Source organism: Nyctibius grandis, chromosome 6 (assembly GCF_013368605.1).
Source record: "Nyctibius grandis isolate bNycGra1 chromosome 6, bNycGra1.pri, whole genome shotgun sequence".
NCBI classification, from domain to species: domain Eukaryota; kingdom Metazoa; phylum Chordata; class Aves; order Nyctibiiformes; family Nyctibiidae; genus Nyctibius; species Nyctibius grandis.
The window spans coordinates 12,457,214-12,483,300 of NC_090663.1; the positions used below are offsets into that span (position 1 = coordinate 12,457,214).

The following is a 26,087-nucleotide window of genomic DNA, read 5'->3' on the forward strand; positions in this document are numbered from 1 at the left end:
TCAATTCAAGTTTGCTAATCCTGGATTAGCAGGACATCATCTGTTACGGCTTGTTCTGGGAATGCAGGCTTCTGAGAAATGGGATTTTGTCATCTTCTACTCCTTTCTGTTCAGTGGCTGCAAATGTGGAAAATCCCAATGCAAGGGCTGCAGTTTTAGATCCTAACCAGATTTCTAGTATTTATGTTGGACTTTGCCAGTCTCAAATGTGGAGGTCAGTGAAGTAGTGTGGGAAACTATCACTGCCATTTCAGTAGCTTGTTTTAAGACCTTGAAATCCAGCCTTTTAAATGCATGTAAAAGTCTGAATGTGTAAGACTGATCAGGCATTCTCCATGCTGTACTCTGGTCTAACCTTATATGGTACTTATTTTTCTCAGAATAATTTGTATTTTTCCAAATACAATCGAATTAAACACATAGGAATTTTCTGATGGCAAATAGTTTTCTGCAGAAGAGGGAGAAATAAAATGCAGCTTAAGAGGCATGAGTTATGCTGTGGGCTAATTGATTAAATGGAAAATTAATCTGTAATTTCCTATTTTGCAATATTTGAATATACCTTTTGGGGGTTTGCGGTTTGTGTGTGTGTGTTTGGTTTTGACTGCAAGTTTATAGCTTAGCTTAGAAAATGCATTGTCTTTATAATAGAAAATAATCACAATCATGTATTTGTTAGGTTGCTTCTAACATCAGTATCTTGTTCTAAGTTTTAAAATCTAGCACCATCCAAGTGTCCTACTAACTCACCTGGAGTTTCAAAAACACTGATTGGAATGAGAAGAAATTCATAAGTCATATTCTTTTCCAAGGGAATTCTGCTGTAATTAGATCATAGTAGCTGCACCATTATTTCCTGTGTTGTTCTAAACTTGGGTTTAGTAGTGCTGACTTCATTGGCATTTATCAGACTTTCATAAAAATTGGGGTTTTTTTCTTTTTTTTTTAAATTGTACATAGAGCATTCCCCACACAGGCAGACAGAGCGGTGCTAGATTTTTCCATATCCCAGATGCAATCCTGCTGCTTTAATTTAAAAAAAAAAAAAAAAAAAAAAAGGAATGCATGTTAACAAAGTTGTGTGTGCTGAGGGTGAATGGCCGGACAGTATGTTATCTGCAAAGCATTTGGAGACAGTCTGATAGCACTTTATTTAGTTCCTTCATGCTGCAAAGCTCCCTATTAATAAAACTCTTTCAAGTACATGGCAATGCTACTGTATGCTCAACTTCCAAGTCCTCAGCACTGATGCAGCACTCTCTGTTCTGTACAGTACAAATTGCCTATTCAACAGCTAACCAAAAATGGTCTGTGCAGCTCTTGCAACAGCTCCAAGAGGAGCTATTGCAACTTGCAACAGTTTTCAAGAGGAAGTATAACTTTTTGAGATAAAAAGCATGTTTCTGTATTTTTAAAAATGTATCAAAATTTAAGGGTTTTTTAATTATGAACATAATTATTTTTTGTCATTGAAGCCTTACTTGAAATGAGCATCTGAAAATCATGTGTGGCTTTGTGTAGGAAGTTTCTACACTGAGAAAGAGACCACTGCTTTGTCTTGGGAAAAGCAGTTTGAGCTTTCCCTGCCTGTCACTCAGAGGGACAGAGTCGCCCCCAGCTCTGTCACCTATGTGTGATTTCTGTAGTTAATAAAATGGGCAGATTCAGAGACTGACAATGGAAAGGTCTCTGGAACCACATTTTTTAATCATAACATACCTTCTCTGTCAAAGATACTGTACCAATATATGCCAGTGGAGCCAGGTTATCATGCAGGAACAATGGGTTCTCATGAACTTGTGTGTAAGTGTCAAGTTAAAGCTTTACTCTTGAGCCTGAAAAGCTCAAAATGGCTTTGGAGGCCAGATTTTTTCCATAAAAGCTAAACCAGATGATTTTTTTTAAAGTCAGATGTAATCGGTATAAAATACGTTTACTTAAGCAAATAATTTTAAAATACCTATTGGAAGACAAGTGTGAAATAAAGTGCAGAATATTTTAAACCTTTTTTGTAAAGATGACACCAAAAAACCCAGCTGATAAACTTAGTACAAATTGAAGTCTAGACTGAAAACCACAAAGGGAGTTTCAGGTTTACCAGCTAAGAAATGCTTGATGAAAAAAAGATAGCTGATGTCACCGAAGAGCCTGTCAGGCTTTCAGAGCAAGGAGTGTAACCGGTATAAATTCAGGCTCGAGCTGAGATCATAGCAGTAATATGGTGTGCAACATAAAGTGCTGTGATTTTCCAGACTTGAGTCCTAAAATGTTCCCACAAAAATGTACATGAAAAAATGCGTGCAGTTACACACTCAGACCCAAAAATGAGCTTTTTCCATGCGCACTTGAGTATATGTGCATCTGTGTGTGCTTTTGTGCGTTTGTGGTCAAGTAAGGTCTTAAATCTGCCTGTTTGTCTCAGCACATCCAACGGACTGGTTGAAACTACATTTATTTGTCAGCATCCCTGGAAATGCTACATTAAAAATAAAAGGACTACTAAGAACATGACATTACAAGAAGATGCTTGTTTAGTGGCTTCATTCATACAGATGAATGTGTTCTGTGTGCAGGACCTCCAGACTAGGCCACAGAAAACTGCTTTTAATATTAAAAATACATGGATGCCAAAGAAATTAAGTTCTGAAGTAGCTTCTTGTAGAAGACTGGTAGAAGAAAGAAATGGTCATGGTGTCTGGTCCCAAGGCCTTCTCTTCCTCTTAGCATTGCCTCCTGCAAAAATGTACTTCTGATTTATCATGCATGAGAGGTAATTTGTCATTCTGGAGTTCTGGCCTTGATTTTTATTTTTCACAGAATCACAGAATCACAGAATCACAGAATGTTAGGGATTGGAAGGGACCTCGAAAGATCATCTAGTCCAATCCCCCTGCCGGAGCAGGATTACCTAGACCATATCACACAGGAACGCGTCCAGGCGGGTTTTGAATGTCTCCAGAGAAGGAGACTCCACAACCTCTCTGGGCAGCCTGTTCCAGTGTTTGGTCACCCTCACTGTAAAGACGTTTTTCCTCATATTTATGTGGAACCTCCTGTGTTCCAGCTTGCACCCATTGCCCCTTGTCCTGTCAAGGGATGTCACTGAGAAGAGCCTGGCTCCATCCTCATGACACTTGCCCTTTACATATTTATAAACATTAATGAGGTCACCCCTCAGTCTCCTCTTCTCTAAGCTAAAGAGACCCAGCTCCCTCAGCCTCTCCTCATAAGGGAGATGTTCCACCCCCTTAATCATCTTCGCGGCTCTGCGCTGGACTCTCTCTAGCAGTTCCCTGTCCTTCTTGAACTGAGGGGCCCGGAGCTGGACACAATATTCCAGATGCGGCCTCACCAGGGCAGAGTAGAGGGGGAGGAGAACCTCTCTTGACCTGCTAACCACACCCCTTCTAATACAGCCCAGGATGCCATTGGCCTTCTTGGCCACAAGGGCACACTGCTGGCTCATGGTCATCCTGTTGTCCACTAGGACCCCCAGGTCCCTTTCCCCTACACTGCTCTCCAACAGGTCTGTCCCCAACTTGTACTTATACATGGGGTTGTTCTTGCCCAGATGCAGTACTCTACACTTGCCCTTGTTATATTTCATTAAGTTTCTCCCCGTCCAACTCTCCAGCCTGTCCAGGTCTCTCTGAATGGCTGCGCAGCCTTCCGGTGCGTCAGCCACTCCTCCCAGTTTGGTGTCATCAGCGAACTTGCTGACAGTGCACTCTATTCCCTCATCCAAGTCATTAATGAATATATTGAATAGAACTGGTCCCAGTACCGACCCTTGAGGGACTCCGCTAGACACAGGCCTCCAACTGGACTCTGTCCCATTGACGACCACTCTCTGGCTTCTTTCCTTCAGCCAGTTCACAATCCACCTCACTACCCGATCATCCAGACCACACTTCCTCAGTTTAGCTGCGAGGATGCTGTGGGAGACCGTGTCAAACGCTTTACTGAAATCAAGATAGACCACATCCACAGCTTTACCATCATCTATCCACCGGGTTATGTCCTCATAAAAGGCTATCAAGTTGGTTAAGCATGACTTCCCCTTGGTGAAGCCATGTTGAGTGCCCCTAATGATCCCCCTATCCTTGATGTGCCTAGAGACAGCACCAAGAACAAGTTGCTCCATCACCTTTCCGGGGATGGAGGTGAGGCTGACCGGTCTATAGTTACCCCGGTCCTCCTTCTTGCCCTTTTTGAAGACTGGAGTGACATTCGCTTTCCTCCAGTCCTCAGGCACCTCTCCCGTTGTCCACGACTTAGCAAAGATGATGGAGAGTGGCCTAGCAATGACTTCCGCCAGCTCCCTCAGCACCCGCGGGTGCATCCCATCAGGGCCCATGGATTTATGGACGTCCAGATTGCTTAATTGGTCCCTGACCCAGCCCTCATCAACCAAGACAGATTCCTCCTCTATCCTGACTTCTTCTGAGGCCTCAGGGGTCCGGGGCTCCTCAGGACAGCCTCCAACAGTATAGACAGAGGCAAAGAAGGCATTCAGTAACTCCGCCTTCTTTTTATCCTCTGTCTCCAGGGCCCCCACCTTATTCATCAGTGGGCCTACATTGCCTCTAGTGTTGGCTTTACCTGCAATGTATTTGAAGAAGCCCTTTCTGTTGTCCTTGACCTCTCTTGCAAGGTTTAATTCCAAGGAGGCCTTAGCTTTCCTAGTTGCCTCCCTACATTTTTCCCTAACTTTAGGCACCCTTTGTTAACTTTTCTTCATTTCATGGTGTGCAGCCATTTTGCAGCAATATGTCTTCCGTTGAGGGTCTGTAATTGAGCAGTGAATCTGTCAGGCATAAGTAGACATTTCTGCATCTATCATTTTGACAATGTTCAGTCAGTTCTGAACTTGTTGTAATAAGAGGGATTTTTTTTTTTCCTGAAGAGAGAAGAAAATCAAGGTTGTAACTGTATCCAGTCATCCAAAGACCCTGCAACATTCCTGGTAGGGCTGTTAATCTGGCTGTCCTACCCAGTTTCCATCTCTGATAACTGCATGTTGTCTCTCGTAAAAGTCTTTGAAAACATCTTTTTTTTTTTCACTGCCCTGAGCTTAGTGAGGGGAGTCAAGTAACTTCTGGGCTCCGGTCTTGATGTGGACTGAGTTTTACTGAAGAATAAACTACTGACAGAGCTCTTCTTTTACCAGTTTAAATCGGCACAAAACTGAGCTTGTAACTGTAAACATTGTGTGGCTGGCTTTACTTTCTATGGTAATTTCCAGCTAGAGAGATCTCAAAACACTTTAAACATTACTTCCTTGGCTTAAGTAATGTTCCCCAAAGAGGTTATTATCTCCACTTTGTAGGGGAGTGGAGTCAAGTGCTGAATGATCATGCCTTAAAATTGACTGGAAAAAGTGTGTTTGGGGATGCATACTCAGTATAAGTGATTTCCATATAGTGTTTGTTAGTTTATAAGTAACTTCAGGAACGTACTGTGTCCCAAGACAGTCAGACTGGATTCTTTCTCCACTGCACATCATCACCATCAGTTAAGGCTTTGCAGACTAAATTAAACCTCCCAGGACTTACATCCCTATTGTCTCAAAGAGATGGTTTTAGATACTTTAGTACAAACGACAGCAAGGTCAGTATGTTTACATAAGAACTATTTAGGGCATGACCTGGAGAAGCGACAGACTGAGCTGCGTGTGAGAGCTTTGACGAGCCTGCAGGACTGCTGCTAGCGTGCTTTGACGGAGCCAGAGGACCCCATCCTGGCTGTGAACCAGAGCGTATTTGTGTGACCAGCACCATGGAAAGCAATGCATTACTTTAAAAAAGCAGGTGAATGTGTAAATTAAAAAAAAAAAAAAAAAGCCGGTGAATATAGAACCACAAATATCCTGTTTGCTTGTTTTCTCAGAGATAAGTTGTCTTCAAGTTCCTGGCTAAAAATCAGAAATGCAAGCTGTGGCAGATCTCAGAGGGCTGAGACTTGATGCCTTGTTTCACCACGAGATAGTATTCCTCCTCACTCCTACTCACAGCTTTGGATGGAAAGTTATTTCAATCATACCTAACTGTGATTTACAGCCTGATGTGCGGTCTGCATCTCTGCACCATGCTCCCCTTGCATCTTCCCTTGCACGGGGTACCTCTGCCCTTGCTCTTGGAGCAGCAATGCCCAGCCACACAGCACCTCCTTCCCTGGGCTCTGCCCCATCCTGTGGCCATATATGGCAATAGACTTCATGGTAATAATGCAGGAGAAAGGATGCAGGGGTTGTCTTGGTTGAATATGTCAGAAAAGTATTTTTAAGGGGATATGCAGGCACTAAAGATAGGCTTGCTGGCTGCTAGCCTGCTAGAATCTTATCCCCACTTTGCTCAGACAAACGGCAATAAGGCAGAAAGATGTATCTTTTTAAGCTAGGGGATGTTTGAGAATGATGTTTTCCAGTACAGAAGGTAAAGAGGGTTTCTTTTTGAGACTTAAAGCATAGGCTACGATGTGAATAATTTCAGCTTTTCCTCTAATTTTTTCTAGATAAACTCCTTGGGTCATTTCTTCTCCGCAAAATGCTGAGAGAGTTTTGGTGCTCTCTTAAGGAGGAGGAGATTGATGCTAATGTATGTAGTGTGTAAGGGTCCAAAAGAGACAGAAAATAAGAATTTAGCCATGCTAAAATGATGAAAAGCTCCAGAAAGTCAGTACTCATCCAGCACTGAAAAAGGAGTGTTTAAGGAATGAGAAATACTGAGTTACATCTGGAGCCAAACCCTTTTCCCTCTACTGAGTTACGCATGAGCAGATTTCAGCTTTACCATATTCCTATCCTCAGAGTTACGCATCAGAGACAAGAGGCAGGGGATTCAGCCCATCCCATTTCCAGCAGTTCCTGTATTTGCAAAACACATGAGCAGGTGGGGATGAGGGGTTGGGTGGGCTGGATGGATCTCTAGCCTGGTTACATACACAGGTGAAGCAAATCTGCAGTCAGGCTGTCAAGCTTTCTCCCTAATCACTTTTGAACTCCATCATATTAGAAGCGTGAGCTTCTCTTGTGAGTTTCATGAAATACAAGATGAGACGAGGTGCTGTAATCACACCCCTGTGGTGAACACAGCCTGCAACCTGAACTCATCCCACTGTATCCACCAGGAGAGAGGTCTGCAAGCTCCTCAAACACAGGAAGACTCAGTCTTATTCCTTGTCAAATCCCAAAGGGATCAACTACAAGGAGCCAGCTACAAATTTAGTACTTTTATTCAGAATTTTTTGGGTTTCTGTGTGGCAGGGTCTGGCTGGCAAGCAGCTGGCTTTCTGCTTTTACTGCATGGCCTGTGCTTTTTACCTGAAGCCTGGATCTTTGAACGTAGCTGGAAAAATCTAATGTGATTCTTCTGATTTTGCAGGTAGGGTAAGTATTTTGCTTCCAGTCATAGAACCATAGAATGGTTTGGGTTGGAAGGGACCTTAAAGATCATCTAGTTCCAACCCCCCTGCCACGGGCAGGGACACCTTCCACTAGACCAGGTTGCTCAAAGCCCCATCCAGCATGGCCTTGAACACTGCCAGGGAGGGGGCACCCACAGCTTCTTCTCTGGGCAACCTGTTCCAACCAGTGTCTCACCACCCACACAGTAAAGAATTTCTTCCCAATATCTAGTCTAAATCTACTCTCTTTCAGTTTAAAACCGTTACCCCTCGTCCTATCACTACATGTACTTGTAAATAAGTCCCTCGTCAGCTTTCTTGTAGGCCCCCTTGTGTCATTTAAAATAAGGTATAATAACTATAGAAATTTGTAGGTGATGGCAGGTATGAAGGTTTTGTAGTAAATGTTAGTACTTTTGTAATAAGATAGTTTTAAAGAGAGAAATATTCCAGACACACCACGTGACAAAAATTCCACTGTCTTCGCCCGTCACTGTCAATGGCTTGGGGCTGGGAATCTTTCCAGCTTTGTACCTGCAAATATTTTCCCTCTATTCCTCATGTCACTGCAGTCAATGCGATACGCTGGTGTATATCCTGATCCAGCTGGGGATTCAAGACCTTTCTATAACATAAATAAAGAATAATAATATAGTTCAGGCTGCACAAGCTTTTTCCAGGTCTGCATTTGAAAGAGGCAGTTCTGAAGTCTACTGATTGTAACATTGTAATGGTAATTGTAGTATTTAAAATGCCTGCGATGGAATAACAGAAGATTATTTTAAATGTATTTAGTTTTTAGGCTATCCAAAGAAATGAAAGGTCTTCCGTTTTCTGATTACATTTGCTTACATATTTTAAGTATTTGAATACATAGTCTGTTTATGATCTCATTTTTATTTTCCTGGCAGATCACCCTGTGTGTGTGTATGTGTAATGTACAAAGGCATTAGTGGTGAGAAAAAGAGAATTATTTCCCTTTTCTAATGTGTGGGAAAACTTAAACTATTAATGGAGTATGTGCTATTACAAAGTATTCTCAGTACAGCCTTCCAGATTATGCCATTTTATTAAAAATAACACATTTGGAGATTCCTTTTATTTGCTTTCTAGTTTTGGAGCCACTGAGATACAGTTATTCATATTTTCACACGTTTCATTGCTTTGGATAAAAGTTTGCTGACCTCCTTTCCCCACTCTCACTCACAACTATTTTTTTAATGAAAATAGTGATCTTTTGTTTTCATATGACTCCAGGAGACTCCATAAAAAAAATGACAAAAAACCCGAGTCTTGTGATTGAAATTATGCAAGTTGGCAACACTGGTGGAATGTTTTATTCTTAAAATTTTGAGTTAAAGCTATAAGCATGTGAAAACTGCATTTATAATGGCAGCTGTCTGCAAACGTAATTACAGAGAGTGCATCCAGACAACCATTGTATATTAAAGGCATTTCATCCTGGTGAGCTGGAGAAGTATGAGTTTTATGCTGTGCATCGAACACAATCATATTGCACATAGAAGGTCATGAGCAAGTCTTTGCCAGTGAACCCCTTGAACCCAAATGAAGTGTTGGATCATTGAATATGCATTCACTTCAGCTCTTGTCATGAACTTCCATTTGATAGTGTGTCATTTTTTTTAATCAAAATTTAATTACAACCCAATTAAACACTTTAGCTTTTCCTTGAATATGTGAGGTATGATAAGAACCGGATTTGCTTGAGTGCATGACTTTGCACATGCTATTCAGTTAGTGCTGCCAAATCATTTCCCTCTGTTCTGTCTGTAACTCCCATTACTATCTGCCTTTGCCAAAATTAACTAACTGTGTGGTGTGAGCAGATGCTGAAAACATGAGCCATTGAATCAGGGTCATGCAGAAGACAGAAATGAATGTTCCCAGAAACTGTATGGTCACATTTCTCTAGGAAGAAAACAGCGGTATATTTACACCATACTGAGGACCAGCAGTTGAAAATAAAACAACACACATAAAAAAAAAATCTTATTATTTAGGGGAATTTAGGGCTATGTTTGAGGTGCAAATGCTCTGCAACAGATATATCTAAATTTTCTGTTACAAAGGACGCCAAGTGCCATTAAATACCATGCTTATGTTTCTGGGACAAGATATACGGAAGTTCAGGCAGTCAAGAAAGGATGCTGAAGTGTTTTATGATACTAGCTCAGAAATAAAAGTGTAGGTTCATTTCCCTGCTCTGCTTAGATTTTTTTATGTGACATGGAGTGAGTGATTTAATCTTTCTTTTGTTCCCGAGTTCTCAATCTGTAAAATGGGGCTGGTGCTCTTTCTTTCTCTATGGCATATAGTGCCTGTAATTTATGATGTGCTCATGAGTTGTAGCAATAGGGTCTTTGTAAGCCCATAAACATTTGATTTGTTTAGCTTCACCCTTAAAGGGAACTGTGAAAGGACTGTTTCGTGCCATCTTTAGCTCTTTAATGGTTTCCACATCAAAATTGTTCCGTTCAAAACTGAAAAGGTGTTTGCTGTTTTGCTTTTCCTCTCCTTTAAAGAAGTCTGTATTTTGACAGTTAGCTAATTGCTGTTTTCCCTGGAACTGGGAGTTCTCAGGCCAGATCCCTCTCGCTGCCCGACAGCCTTGCTGTAAACAGCATGAAGAGAGGAGCTGGATATGTAAACACATATATGTACATGTAAAGGGGAAAGTTTGCATGACTAGCGGTAATGCTTCCAGCAGAGTAGGATGCCTTTCTTTCTTATCTCGCTTGGCTCTGCTGTCCTTGTGTGGCTGCATGGCTGTTATCAGAGATGTGGGCCTCAGCACCCCCCTGGCATGAGTCTGGATGGAGAGTCAGGACCTGTTCTCATCAGCACAAGCAATTCAGACTGATAATGGGGTAACCTCACAAGAGATAAAAAATCTTAATTATGCCCATAGGGAATCGTCAAATGTCTTTACTCATCACATATTTTTACATTTATATAGTTGCAGGTTTTGAAGTTCTTCAAATTCTATCAAAGTCTCAGTGAATTCGGTTCTGGATTTTTCTTTAACTTTTTAAAAGCAGGCTTAATGCCATTCCCATTTCCGAGAACACATTTACAATTACTTTGACCTATACCTTTATGTCAATGGGCAAGTATAATACAAAAATACCACAAAATACCACTGCGCAGTATTAACTGTAAGTCGATCAGCACTTCATTAGTTCTCTAATAGCAAAATAAGAGCAGCTGGGTAGTGTATTATGCAAAACTCTTGTGCTTTGACATGCGGGACCTTGGATCTAATCCCACTTTTTTGTCATCATAATGAAATTAGTATGGTGGTGTCAGCTGAGTTCGTATTGCAAAACTAGCACATGGAAATCGGCAGCGCTGTTGGTTTCTTTACTCAGGAGAGCCTTGGAGCTCAGCTTGTCTAGAAACTGAAACCTTCCACCTCTAGACATTATGTCTCCTTCAGGTCGTACATGAAATGACTTAGGGAGGCAGCATGGAGCAGTTGGTGTAGTGGCAGCCTGCCTGACACCTGCCAGCCTCATAAATGTCTGTGGGATTCTCCTTCCCATTTCCCTTCACATTCATATATAATTTCTTTGATTTGTATTTAATGGATAATTAATAAGTTTCGCTTTGTCTCCTAAGGTTATAAAAGATGTGTGCAGCAACTGTACAGGAGCGGTAGACTCCAATGGGCCATTGTCTAATTCTCCAGTACACAAGACGGAGCTGGAAAAGGTAAAAGTTATCAAAAGGATGGATGCAAAATTCTTTGTGATTACATATCATAGAGGCACTGCTAGACACTGCATGGTTTAGGGGATGTTCAGACCACAAAGCTGAAACAGAATTTAGGTTCTGGATTTCATGTATTAATGTCTTCATGTTAGACCATTTTCTGGGCAATCTTCAATAACTACATGCTGACTCGTGCTACTGTTTTAGACTATTAGCCCCTGTGTTGTTTTTGTTTGTTTGGATACGTGCACACATCCTACAGCATTAAGACTTGTGCCACATCTGTTCATTTGGTCACGAACAACCAGCAGACTGGCTTGTATCCATTAGCAGCTTCTCTTTAGCCATTTGAGGTGCAGACTAAGCAGGTCTGATAGTGTGCTGTGATGCAGAGACTCTCTTGTCAAGTGCAAAAAGCAAGCAGGAATGTGACCCTCAGGGAAGAATAGTTGAAGATTATACAAAAGTTTTAAGGGAAAGTCTTTTATTTTTGAGAATTTAGTTCTCGAAGAGCTCCCTGTGCGTGCTGAGGTCACTGTTTTGGCAGACCCTTTCAAGCATTTGTGCCTCAACACAGAAACTTGGCTATTCACGTGTGGTTGTCTCTGCTGCCTTGACTCAGCAGGACAAGAGAGCAAGAATTAGGAAGGAGAACAGTACTGCAGTGAACAATCAATCAGTACATCGCCAGCACCGATTTAAGCCCCTGCTCTCTTAGGGCATCCATGTGAGCAGACCCATCTGCAGACCCTGCTTAAAGGTCCCACTGACAAAGGTTTCGTCACCAGATTCCTGATGGCAAGTTCTGCCCCTATGGTGGAAGGACACTACAGTCAGTAGTGTTACGTTGCATTGCACCTAGGGTAGTAAGAGTAAAGCACGTTCCATGACAGCTCAGACCTCCTGTTTTCACAAGGCAAAAGCTGTTGTGTTTGCATGCTTGCACACACCTGCAGAGTATTAACAAAGTAACTGAAAGTGTCATAAAGTAATTGTTTTCCAAAATGCATGCCATGAAAAAGGGTAGCAAAACTTCCCATTCATTTCTTTTTGTGGTAATCTGCACATCTTCTTCATGGCTTCCTCATGAGTAATGTCGTTACCAAAACTGTGCTGGCATAAGCTCTTTACTGAGTCATCCTGTATCTCATACCCAACCATTACAGAATAATTAGTGCTAAAAATTTATTTCAAAAGCCTCTTTTTTGCAGATATTGAATACTGAAGCACCATGTAGGAATGCTTTATTTCCTGTTGCAATTGTAAATGCATATGTGAAGAGTTTTTTAAAGAAATATTTTTAAAATTATTCTTACCCGATCGATGTAATTGTTGAATGAACAATAACATTTAGAGTCTAGAAATTAATTTAAATTATTATGTAAAATTGTGTAATAAGAGGTATTGAATTCAGTTTAGACATTAGGAAAAATTTCTTCACAGAAGGGGTTATTAGGCATTGGAATGGGCTACCCAGGGAGGTGGTGGAGTCACCATCCCTCAAGGTGTGTAAGAAAAGTCTGAATGTGGCACTTAGTGCCATGGTCTAGTTGACACAGTGGTGTTAGGTCAAAGGTTGGACTCGATGATCCCAGAGGTCTCTTCCAACCTAGTTGATTCTGTGATTCTGTAATTATGGTTATTTCACTGTTTGGACTGTACTTTCAAATACAGACCTATTTTGTGGTTTCTGTCCTTTTCTAAAGTCTATATGGCAATGTAGAAAAACCCTCTACAACTGAATTTTGTACTGTCTTCTATTTGTCTTCCAAGTGAGCTTAAAATGTGTTTTATTTCACAGTATGCATACTTTTAAATTGACTCATGACACTTCATTTGGTGAAGGTGCCAGCATTGTACGTCAACTAATCTCTTTGTCCCCGCAGAAGTTGTCATCTGAGAGGCCAAGCTCAGACGGGGAGGGTGCTGTAGAAAATGGCATCACTACTGCGTGCAATGGGAAAGAACAAGGTACGTCTCAGATCCAGAGATGCTTAGTGTAAATAATGTGTGCATATAGGGAGTGATAGGTAGTCAAATACTTGGCTTTTGTCTTTTAAAAATAGGCAGTAAAAGTTTTGAATATTTATATTAGGATCAATTTAACTTGAAAGCTGAATTATGTCAAGAGTGAATCCTTAAAGTTTTACAGTAACAGAAGGCATTTGATGTTTTCATTGTGCAGGTAAAATCAATATAATTAATATAAGGAAACAGAGTATAGAAATATTGACTTGGCCTTTTGTGTGTTCAAAAGTACAGTTTGTTGGGCGACTGCTATAGGCAACTAACAGTTGGCTTTTAGTAACTGCAACTGTATAGTGGCAACATCAATAGTGGGTGGTATATAGCTTCTAAGCAAAAAAGCTATCATTGAATACTAGAAGGAAAGAATCATGAGTATTTTATATCTCTATATATGTATGTATACACATATATTCACCATTTATATGTGTGTGTGTATACACAGATACATAAATATATAAACTATTATGTATGTTTATTTATATTAACATACTGAAATGTATATAAACATGTAATATCAGTGGGTTTGTGTGTACATATGTATATGATTTTACATACGCTGCTTTGGAGCCATGCATGTTTTGTAGTCCTTATAATCTAACAGAGGCACATCCCAAACCCAGAGGGAATTTTGTCTGAGTTATATCTGAAAAACTCAACCCCTATGCTCTCTTCGCCACCCCCCTCTCTGCTCTCCAAAGCAGAAGAAATTCTGCGACTTCATTAACTTGCCATATAGCAATGGTATCGTTTAGATAAGACATTTTTCTGCAGCTGTCAGGCTGGAGGGTAACGTGAGCTGCAGTGAGCACAATGTCAATACTGGCCTTGGTGCCAGCGCTGTCTCGCCTTTTGACTCATTTCCTTTATCTTCTCCCTGGGTCGTTTTCCAACATTTCCTGACTATACAGATCTCTGACATACCTAACAGAATAGAACAGTGTCAGGTTTTGTGGTTTCTAGAAGTTATGGTGTGTGGTTAGATTTCACCCTATAAAATCTTCTACTAAGCTTTCAAAAAGCTCACTACTGTTTTAGCCTCTGAAACCTGCTGAGAAACATCTGTGACCCACAAGCTGTGTTGTCCATGGTGTCCAAAAGTGCCTGGTGGCTCAGGAGCCCCACAAAACACATGCTGATGGCACATGTGCTGCTGGAAAACCAGTCCAGCTTAGACGTCTCAAGGAGAGTAATTAAAAATACCATTTGCTTCTGAAAATTGTGACCTTCAATATGCAGTAATAAAAATAATAGGCTGCAAGGAGATTAAAATATCCCTGGCATCATTCTAAGTGGTTCTGGATGAAGTTACACTATTTTTTTAAACAATTGGATAGCAGACACTTAAGGGAGTACGTGGAAAGGGACATCCCGGAGGGCAGTCATCTCCAGCCGTCACCCATCGGCCAGCCACTGCTCTGCTCTTAACCAGCTGCTTGTTTTGCTGTGGGGAAGGAAGGAGAAGAAAAGGCTTTTGTGACAAAAATCACTGGCAGTCAGGCAATCAGTATATTCTTTAGACTGGAAAAGATTGTGTCATGAAGGCCTTATTTCTGCTGCCTCTCAGTTCTGCAGGAAAATAAAACAGCAGTGTGAAGGGAAGATAGGACAGGGGAAAAAAAAAAAGCATTGAAATGGTCTGTTCATGCTCCTGAGAATGGTTCCTTTGGGCTTCTGTCTCAGAGAGATGAGTTTTTTTCAGACTCTGTTTTTTTTCAATGCTTTTCATCTCCTCCCCTCTCAAAAGCCACCGGTCATCTGCTGCCACTGTGTGGGATGGAAACCTGTCTGCAGGCAGGCGCTGCCTTTGGGTCTTCCCTCAGGCAGGGGTGACATGAGCAGATGGGATGGGTGGCCTTCCTCCTTCAAATATGGGAGCTCGCTGTTGATTAAACTAAATATGATAAATTATCCCATTGTGAGTCCCAAACTGCTTCTCTGTTTTCCATGCATTCTTCTTCTGAGTTCGTCAATTCATATAGTCATTTCTCATATGAACATTTTGTCCTTTTTTTCCTCGGTTTACACAAGGTCCATAACCACTAAATGTTCCCTGTTGCAAGGGGAATCGATATGTCAGGGATAAAGTTACAGCAACTCAATCAGTAACTATCCTAAATGTATTTTTCATCAAAATCATGTATCAGGGCAACTTGATGGATATTTTTGCTGCCCTTTCAGTTAGCAGAGAGACTTTTGCTCTGTTGATAGAATCCAAATTAGGCCACTGAATGCAATTTCTGAAAGTTCATTTTGTTTGTTCTGTTTTGCAAATACAAGGTCTTTTTTTTCTGATTCTGTTTAATCTTAGAAACTTTTTTTTTTAAATTCATTAGGATTTTAGTCAGGTGGGCACTTTTAAAAGTGATATCCGTAGTCCTTGCCATGTTACATTCAGCAGCTCAACATGCCTCAGTGCACAGAGCCATAATAATACTAGTATCGTATTAAGTAGATGGAAGCATAGACTGGATGTTAGCAAAATACATCTTTTCAGCAGAGCAAAATACATCTTTTCAGCAGAGCTTTATCCTTCCAAGCCCTCATCGTCACAAAAAGTGCCAACTTACAACCATTGAATGCTTATACTGATCCCACTAATTTAATTGTTCGTAGTTAATTTATACGTCTTGTCTCTCTAAAAGGTCCATTGTGATAAGATACCTCAACCCACTTATACATGGCAGGAGTATTTTTGCTAGGCAAGCATATTCTGTCTTTGTTGTGTACTTAATTGTTGAAGTATTTTGAGGTAAATGTTTAGGAACAATGAAGGATCTTCTGGCTAGATTTTTATTGTTGTGTATATGAGCTAAATTTATATGCAGGTATCTCAGTCATGCTGATGAATTAGATGATGACTGCTGTGGAAAGACACTTTAAGCTTTATCAGATTAAATTAAATTAGAAGCTTGTTTTTTTGTTTTTCTTATCCTTCTGAATGCCGTCATTTTTATAGCACAGAGCTTATTTATAGGCATCTGCATTAGAGAGGGCATATAACATTTATCTCATTGCAGTCCTCAACTTTTGTACAGATGTTCATCTTGCACAGGACTGTTTGTCTGAACTACTACTTTTATTCAGGTTCTCTATATTCATTGGTTAATTTAAATGCACTAAAATGCACACTTTTGCTTTCTTAATAGTGAAGAGGAAAAAAAGTTCAAAATCAGAAGCCAAGGGCACTGTGACTAAAGTAACAGGGAAAAAAATAACGAAGATCATTGGTTTAGGAAAGAAAAAGCCATCAACAGATGAACAGACCTCATCAGCTGAAGAAGATGTTCCAACATGTGGTAAGTGATTTTTCTCCTTGAGTCTTAAATGCACATTGCGACTAAATCTTTATAAAAGTCTAGCCTAGAAATTCCTCTGAAATTGCTTTTACTGCTTTAATTCTTCCCCCAACATCAGAAGGATTCACTCAGACTGAAAGAGGAGTAATCAAGAGCTTATAATTGAAAAGAGACTAAAAGAACTTGACTTTTGAAATAAACTGGTACCACAGGCTCAGAAGGAAAATCATGCTTTTTGCTAAGGTGAGGGCGAAGAGAAGTGTGGACAAAAAGCAGAAAGAAGCAAGAGCTGGTTTCAAACAAATGGATATAAAATGAATATAGGCTGGACTATGAAATAAATTTAGGCTAGGAATTAGAAGAACTTTCTTGGGAAGGAATCAAGTCTTTTATGATGATCGTGGCGAGGTTTTATGGGATAGCAATCAAGACAGCAGTCAACTGGCCTCAGACAAAGTGATTTGAGTTTAATTGCAAGTTCGTAAAGTGGTACACATTGGGCAAAACTTGAATGAAGTAACAAATTTCTAGCAAGCTATTTTAACTCCTAATGTTGATCACTCCATATGACAGCTATAGTGCTTGGCAGCACCAAGGAAGTATATAAAAAGGCATGCAGAAAATGCTTATGTTTTGTATCTTAGCTGTTAGTGTTTGCTCATAGTTTAGGACTTTGTGTAATGCACTTTGCTGATGTCCTCACAGCTCTGGTATTTTCAAACAATGCAATGTATTCACATTCTCCTGTTTGCCTTCTGGTGCTCCAGTATTAAGTAACACTTCCATACATGAATAAGGTTGAACCCTCCCAATCCTGTCCAAAAAAAATTCCATAGAAACAAAGTTGTGAAGTAGTTGCACTGGATTGTGAATTTCGATTTGCCTTTTCCCCTTTAATTGACTAGGAAAACTCTGGGAAACCCAGAAATGAGTGATTAGGCAGCAGCTGGCAGAACTCATCAGTGCATGAAGTGTGATAGGTGCTTGCCCAGTGTGAAAGAAGCAGATCTATGGACCACCAGCGAGAACTTCATAGATCACAGGTGGCTCTCAAGCCACACTTTGGGAATCATTCACATAAGCTATCTTTGATTAAATAAGTGTGTGTATGTATGTCTATACATCAGCTAAGTACAGATGTGATTTATCAACCAAAAGAACAGCTGGGAAAAGCTGTGTCCAGGCAGATGCATTGTCTGAAGCATCTGGCTTCCATAAAAGCCCAAACTTCCGGGGTCTTATACTCCATTGATTATTCGGTATTATGTGAAACACTAACCACAGCTGTATAATCTGATTCCTAGTATTTCTATCATTATCTCAGATATGGACATAAGTTTAGCCATTACTATTGCCTGCATTTGACTCTACTCAACACCACTTGCAGATTTTATAGGAAAATATATGTGTCTAGGCTTTGGTCATTGCAGGAAGCCTTTGCAGAAGGAGTTTCTCACCACCAGAAATTTGGCTCAGTGCAATGCCCTCTGAGAGGTTCCTCCATAGTTGAAGGCTTTTACGCTTTAAAAGAATCTACCTCCCATGAAGGGAAAAGCCCAGTGGGACTGCAGGGGACACCCAGCTAGAGTGGAAATGGAAACCCACCTGCACTCTGAGTCATGGCAAAGCGCTTCCCTACAGCATCACTGGTCTTTGACCGCCTGGGCTAAGCTGAAGTGCTAATGGCCCAAGTGGGAACATACTCAAGGCATTTGGTCACGTCAACTGTTGAAGTTTTAAGTAGGGATATGTGGGAGGAAAAGCATGGAATCCTGCTTAGTTCAAGTGAAGTAGGAGGGTTTGGAAGAGCTTTTCTGAGGGGTGCATTGGGAGCAGAGAGGGTAGAAAAAGTACTGTCAGAAAAAAAGGACTCTCACTCCAAAACAAGCCAGCTGGCTTGCACGCGAAGGGTTTTTCCATTTCCAGGGATTATATTATAATGCACAGCTATACAGGGTTTTGTTACAGGAGGAGGGAGGAGAGCTGGAGAGTGTGATCATCACAAGGAGCCAAAAATCAGAGGATTGTGCACATCCTCTTTTTTTTATGGCACCTTCCAAGATGTGCGCAATTCTGGTCTGCTATATCCTGTTGGATCAAGCTTTGGCGTTGGAACCATAATGTTGGAAGGGAAACCCAGCAAAATTAATGATAAGTCATAGTTTTAATGAAAACCAGAGATAGCTATCCAACAGGATTAAATGAAAATCAGACCTAAGGAATAGAAGGGAATTTTTTTTACATAAATTCTGGCCTGTGCAAGATATCATTTGTTTCCCTGTTCATAGCCTTTTTGGAAGCAGCAACATGCTGAATTCGTGTACCGTTCATAATGTGGAAGCAAAAATAAAAGACCTTTTTTTTTTTTATTCCCAAACTAATAAGGCAGGAAATTGAGCATTGTCTTGATTTTAAGGTTTGACGTCTGGAATGATTGTTGCTATGGGACAAAGAAGGAAAAACACAAAACACTGCCCATTTAATATTATATGCCTATACACTAGACACTGTCTCAGATATAGAGCATGATAAGAAGAGTGTTTTTTTTTAAAAAGGCAATTTGTTCATGAAATTTTGATTTGTTGTAGGGGTACTGTATTATCCCTGGGGAAAAAAATTCTTTATTTAAACTTTTGTCTTAAAGTTTAGCTAAATTTCATATACATTTTACTTATTGAATTTTAAAACCAATATGAGTTTTATTTTTATTGGCATCACTAGCTATCTTTTAAATGCTGCTTTAAAAGCGTTGCAAACCAAATGTGCATTCTTCTTTCTAAATGAAATTCGCAATATAGCATCAACACTTAGTAGGTCTTTAAAAGACTGATTTTTGGATGTTACAGAAGGTAGCTCATCACCTAATTATATAATATGAGCTGTGATTTTCCCAGGAAATTTTGGTCAGCCACAGTTATCAAAGCCATTACCCATGGAGAAGGTGGGTCTTTTGTGTGTGCATATCAGCTGCGTACATACTTTTTTATCACTGTCCCTCTCCCGTTCTTACTAAAGTCTTGGGGATCGGTGTGCTTCTGCTCATCCAGCCGCCACAGTGACTAACACAGAACAGCCGTTTGCATGTGAGCAGGATCACATCTTTATATGCTTTTTTCTTAGTTATTGGCACAGTGAAAGTTTTCATTAAAAGAAGTGGGGCAGGGTCATTTACTTGTCTTCCTAAAATCCATCTGTGCTTTCTATTATGAGAGGAATAAGTTGTTTAAGTGCTAGCATTACATTGAAAAGTAAGTTTCTTTTTTTTTCTTTTCAAAAAAAGTCAGGAGTAAAATATCTCGCGTTTCATTTTATTGCAGGATATCTAAATGTGCTCTCCAATAACCGCTGGCGTGAGCGCTGGTGCAGAGTGAAAGATAATAAACTCATTTTCCACAAGGACAGGACAGATCTGAAGACTCACATTGTTTCTATCCCTCTCCGTGGCTGCGAAGTCATCCCCGGACTGGATTCGAAGCATCCCCTGACCTTCCGCCTGCTCCGGAACGGGCAGGAGGTCGCTGTGCTCGAGGTGGAGTGGTTGCTAATGGCTATGACTTGTAGGAACACCCACAAGCTAAATTAGAGAAGCACTTTCATACAACCTGGCCATTCAAAAAAAATCTTTGGAATAATATTATTGCAGAGCTGGATAATAAATACTGGAAGGAGAAAAATATATTAAGAGCTGTAGGCAAAGAGAGAACTGAGATTTAGTACAGTTCAGAAATCTTCTCAATAAGGTGCTTTTCTCTGCACTGACCTTGACCCGCTACTAAAATATTCCTGCTCCTTCTCTATACACACTTTTACATCAGGGATATAATTACCTTGGGCAAATAGCTTAGCAATAATTAAATAATGGACCACTGTTGATGGGAACTCTATAGCTCTTAACTCTCATTTGTCTGCTCCTTACGTGAACCACTTTTGTTCAGTCTGTATCTGTAGTAAGGTAATTCTGCAGTAAGAGAATAGTGTGCCAGCATCCCGGTGAGACTCTTGACACACGTGCACACGTGCACATGCTGGCACACTCCTCACACTACGAAGGTCCTGCTTTCATCTGTGTTAGGTGGGTCAGGGTTTTTTTGGGGGGGCTTTATTCATCATATTTTGAAAGCTGAAATGAGAAGATGATACTTAAAGACAAGTATGATAAAGATCTAGGAGGAGGCAACCTTTTGTTTTCAGTGACGGGATGGACACTTTGACTGCTTTGGATTTCCAACTGCAGATCACATTAGTATCCTGTCCTTGCAACCAGCCCTGTTATATGTGAGCAATTCAGAGAAGCTGAAAAAACTAGAAAGCAGCTCAAGGAACTGTGAAAGGCAATGAAATATTTAAAAAGAATGAGAAGTTTAGAAACCGCACAGTTTCCTTCCCCCCCCTTTTTTCCATTTTTTTGTTTTGCTACTGTTTAACTTCGTAATTGGTGACTTGAAGCAAAATATTAAAAATTGAAAATTATTTTAACAGTACTAATGTTTGTACTTGTGCCATTAGGAAAATGAATGCCATCATCTAGACAAATGTATTGGAATTTTTTGAAAGCGACACTCTTTTTTTTTTCCCCTCGTTTCTACTTAGGACTAACAATTTCTTCTTAGGAGTCATCCTAACTAAAATCCCCCAGCCTAGCATAGGAAAATAGTTCTGTTACAGCTTTCAATTTTCTGAAGTCTAGAATAAGCATGACTTGAATCTAAATCTACTAGCCTTAAACGATTATTTTTTTTTCTTCTTTTTTTGGAGCTTGCCCACTTAGTATTACATCATAACTGATGAGCACATAGCTTACTTAAAGTGCACTCCTTCTAGCAAAGCAGACTTAATAAGAAATCCTGGGGTTTTTAGGAGTTCAGCAGAGAGAATCCAGAGCCTCTTATACAATGTGGTAGCGATTTGTCAGCCAAGAAGCATGCACCAGCTTGCAATAACGCTCAGCTCAGTGGCAGGCTGAAGACCTGATGTGCGCCTTTGCCCTCTCCTCGCAGGCATCCTCCTCTGAAGACATGGGCAGATGGATAGGAATTTTGCTGGCGGAAACAGGGTCTTCGACAGACCCTGGAGCTCTGCACTACGACTACATCGACGTGGAAATGACGGCAAGCGTCATCCAGGCTGCCAAACAGACCTTCTGGTGAGAGGCGTTCAGCTACCCAGGTGTTTCCAGTACTGTGAGAATTTATATCCGTATGTTAACTCCGGTGCCAAGAGAGCTTATCAAAATCTACCCCCCCTTTGCCAGATATTGAACTCCTGAAGTGTTTCAGCATCGCAGCATGTTAGATCTGTTTATGATTATCATGTTGGCATCCTGCTAAGTTCTGTAAAAGATGCATACACCATCCAACTTCACTCAAATCTTTACTCATTTTTTTCAGTAAGTCTCCTTATCAAATGCTATATTTTAATATTTTATTTTGCCTGAAGACTTAGAACTATCCCTGGAAGACAAATATGCTGAAAATTAAATAAACATGCAGCTACGTAGTTCACGTTTATCTATTGGCTGTATTTGCTGTACATATAGCCAATATGTACAGCATTATTGGCCAATATGTGCTGTACACTAAAAACGTACAGCAAATTTAAGTCTTGGACAGTCACGTTCTCAGTGTTTCCTTCTCAAGTTCTTTTCTGAATAATTAAAAACTTCATCAAGCTCACACCAGTCCAATTAATTTCTGGGTTTTAATTTAGGAGGTGGAAGTTGGGCAGGTGTCTAGGGTGCAGCACGGAAACTGTTTAAATTGCAAATCAATGCAGTGAATTCCCCATTACTGATCCTGTGCTAAGAAGAATAATGTATATTTAGCATATATAGTGATTTACATATTCAAATCAGTTTAGGCATTAAAGCAGTCTTTGGTTGAAGAGACACTCTTTTTTCCTTGGCTAGATGAGACTGTTTAGAAACAGGAGTGAAGGAACAGTTGGGGCAGGCGGGATACCCTGCTGCAGACATACCCCGTGGTTTCCCAGGATCAGAAAGCAGGTGGCCTGAGAAGACAGCTGGCAAAGGCGTCATCCCTCATCTCACTGTGAAATGAGACTTTCCCACACAAATTTGGAATTTGTGTGACAATATATTAGAGATTCACACCCCATCTGCCCATCATAACTTTAAACAGACTGAAAAGGCAAAAAAAAAAAGGCAAAAGCTTCAGAGTTTTCCAAAAGACTCTCCTGCCATTAGTGAGGTGTTAAGAGGGCTTTAATGAGGGAAAATCACAGCTTCATTCACGAGCTAGTTTGAATAACTTCTGACAGAAATCAAAATGACTCAGTGTTACCACAAGCCCAGTTTTGTGAAAACCAGATAATTTTGATAGGATCAAAATGCACTTCACTTACAGACTTATGTTAATATTTGTTTTGAAGTTAATAGAGCTCAAAAAGTTTATCCTGTGTTGACATGTGTTTTTGCTTCAGTCAGCGTCTAGCAATAACCACATTTAAGAAAGAAAGAGAATAGAAAGCTTTTCCCCCTGAATACTGCTTGGCTTTCCTTTTCTGAACAAATGTGATATTAATTGGAGCCAAGTGAAAAAACATGCAACTAGACCACATGTTAGAAAGGAATGTCCAGCAACTTGCAAAATAGCAGAATTCCCCTATTAAGAATTAGTTAAAATTCATCAGGTGTCTTTAAAAGACTGTAAGAGCTTGTTGATAAGCAACTAGTGTAGCTGTCTGCTGATTTTCAGCTACTCCTAGAAAATGAGGAGAAATGACAATGATACTTAGGAGTTAATAAAATAATATTGCTGCCTTTTATAGAATGAATATCAGGATTCCAAATTAGCTGCAGTTATCATTAAACCTTTGATTATTGCACAGTCACTTCAGGATTATTGGTTATTCATTTCCTGAGACTGATGCTTTGGAAAACAATCGGCTCTTCATTAATAGTCCCATCAATTTTCTTCATCTAAATCATTAGGTATGTAGGAAATGCTGAATTAAAAAATGATTCCAAGCAGGTTTTCTCCATTTGTTTTCCCATCCAGCAGTTTCAAAATACAATTAACTTTTATGGATGCATCTGTAAACAAGATTAATGAGGCTTAGTGAAATAATGCTTATGAAGTGCTTGCAGGTACTTTAGATAAATCTTAGCTTCCTCTGGTGGTGGAAATAGTTATTACAGGTGTATCAGATGTCATTAACGAATATCCCAGTTTTCAGCCCTGGTTATTATGCATCACTCTCATTGAAGCTACTTAAGTAGAAAGAAATACAGTAACAGCCCCAAATGCAGTCCTCCAGACTAACTGGAAACACTTGAGTAATGTTCTTCATTAAGAGGAACAGTAAATGTATGAGATGTAATAAAGTTTAAAACATTTTTATCATGGAATTTATCTTAGGCTTTTTGTTGTTTGTTTGTTTGAAGAAAAAAAAGCTTCTGAGTAATGATTATTCCACCCCTGCCCTGCCCTGCCCTGAAAGGTTCACACCTAACTGGGCAGATTCATCCCTCCTGTGAGCCCGGGTCTCCCGCGGCTCAGGTGAGCTACAGTTGGATGAGGTCTGTCTCCCTCTGAATGAGAAATTCAATGGGCTCCATGTTATTCCAAAGCCAAAAGAAAGCAACTGTTGAAGCCACAGCATTCTTGAGCTTCAGCCAGCGCTACAGAAGACCCTGTCTGCTTTAGTAGGGCTTTATCGTATTTTATGAATGTCAGCACAGAGCCTGAATAGTTCTATTGTTGGGATGGAAAGCTTTGTTTTCCCATTCATGTACACCTGAAGCTATAGGAATTATTTGGGATCTCACTCTATGCCTCATTCAGTTTCAATGGTTGCTACAAAGGAAAACTTACCCTTGGGGTCGTCTTTGCTATTGGGCCCAATTCTGCCATTTTCTGCATTGTTAGATCTTTGCTTCCAACACTAAGCCTGTTGTAGACCGTGATAGCTTGCATATGTTCTGCAGAATTCCAGTAAAACAAGCTGCAGTGTTGATTGTGGGTAGAGGGGGAGAAATAAACAAACAAACATATACATATGTATATGTGTGTGTGTGTATATGTCCCTTTTGAAGTGTCCAGAGGGCTCAGATCCACTGTGTGAAACAGAGCAAGAATGAGCATGTAGAGTATTTGCACGCACAATTACCCAGAGAGTTGGGAAGCATAGTGCCATTGTGCACACTCTACCCAGACAAAAGTCCTGATATGGAAATGAAAAATTCCCAGATTTTGAGGAAGAAAATATTCAGCAAATCTTGACAGATTTGTGAGTTTGGATTTTTGTCAAGGTTCCACTTTGTTTTGCAAATTTTTTGTTGAATTTGATTCTTGTTTCTCCCAGTTCCTAAGTTCACATCCCCCCTGAGCATGCACATGCACAGAAACACCTGCTTCTCCCCAATGCAGACAACAAGGAAACTTCTATGGGACACTGGCAAGCTGGTTTATAACATAGATTAGCAGGTTCCCATGTAAACATGCCACTGAGCAGTTCCAGCTGTTGCCATCCTGGCTTTCACACAATCCTATCCCCACTGTCAGAATGGAGTACAGGACCATATGCTGTAATCGTGGCTGCAAGCAGCAACATGTGAGTGGCAAAAGAAGGAAAACTGTCCTCAGCTTTCCTGCAGAAAGTGAGAAGATATGTGCTTCCAGACTACATAATCAGATACAGGGAACACACCACTGAATCATCATTTAGACTTAGGTTCGAGCGCTGGTTTTTATTATTTTTATTTTGCTTTATTCAGCTTTATGAACAGGCGAGTTATATCTACAAATCCGTATCGAGGAAGTACTGCCAACGGCTACGCCTGTCCGAGTGGAATGGCACTTCATTACGATGATGTTCCCTGCATAAATGGATCGGTAAGAATTGGATTTGCACAGAACAAATGGTTTGCATGTGGTGAATGCATGGACATCTGAAAATTGTATTACCTAAAAAGCCACACTGGGTGGTTTCCAAATGAACTCCTATTTTTTTGATTGGGGGGGCTGCAAACTTCTCTCACACCTACAGAGCATTAGGGGTGTGGGACATACTGTTTACATTAACCTGCACATGAGCCAATGTGTGTTTAGAAAGCAGTCGCCTGTTGGTGATTTGTTGCCAAGTCCTCAAATATAATACTCACTCGAGGGGGTATTTTTTAGATCACACCAGACCTGGCAAAATTAAGGACTCAGTTACATCAGGCATTTTTTGGTGTCTGTTGAAAAAAAGCCAAAACCAAAACACTTCTTGGTTCCTGGGGCTACATTCCTCATGAGAGCAGGCACTGCTCATCCCAAAGGAGAGCCACAGTGGTCACTTCCATCTTTGTGATTTGCAGAGCTGATTGTAGGCAGATGTGTAGTAGGGGTTAACAAGTATATGTGGGAGTCAAGAAGATTTGCAGGGGAGCTCCAGCTTATGTCAGCTCTTAATTTGGACTGCTTCATAAAGGCCCCCACTAAGGCTGAGCTCAGGAGAAATTTGGAGTTTCAAAGTGTTAAGTGGACTGCAAGTTCAGTCCCCCATCGTGTCTTAGTAATGTCAGAAAGATGGGAGAAAGCCTCTCTTGGGAACAACACACAACCACATGTGGTGCGTAGTCTGTATGTGTAGTTCTTGGATGTGCTTAAGCCTTTGTATGAGTAC

At 40.5% G+C, this 26,087-nt stretch overlaps 1 protein-coding gene across 2 annotated transcripts in view; it reads left to right on the forward strand.

The window, feature by feature from the left end:
* The window catches only part of AFAP1 (actin filament associated protein 1), a 118,046-nt gene that overhangs the window by 80,499 nt on the left and 11,460 nt on the right, over positions 1-26,087 (forward strand). For both annotated transcript variants that reach the window (XM_068403408.1, XM_068403410.1), the window contains exons 7-12: positions 11,044-11,136; positions 13,023-13,107; positions 16,311-16,460; positions 19,778-19,989; positions 21,458-21,603; positions 25,195-25,312. In XM_068403408.1, the coding sequence (XP_068259509.1) occupies positions 11,044-11,136; positions 13,023-13,107; positions 16,311-16,460; positions 19,778-19,989; positions 21,458-21,603; positions 25,195-25,312 (804 nt within the window). The remainder of the gene's footprint in view (positions 1-11,043; positions 11,137-13,022; positions 13,108-16,310; positions 16,461-19,777; positions 19,990-21,457; positions 21,604-25,194; positions 25,313-26,087) is intronic.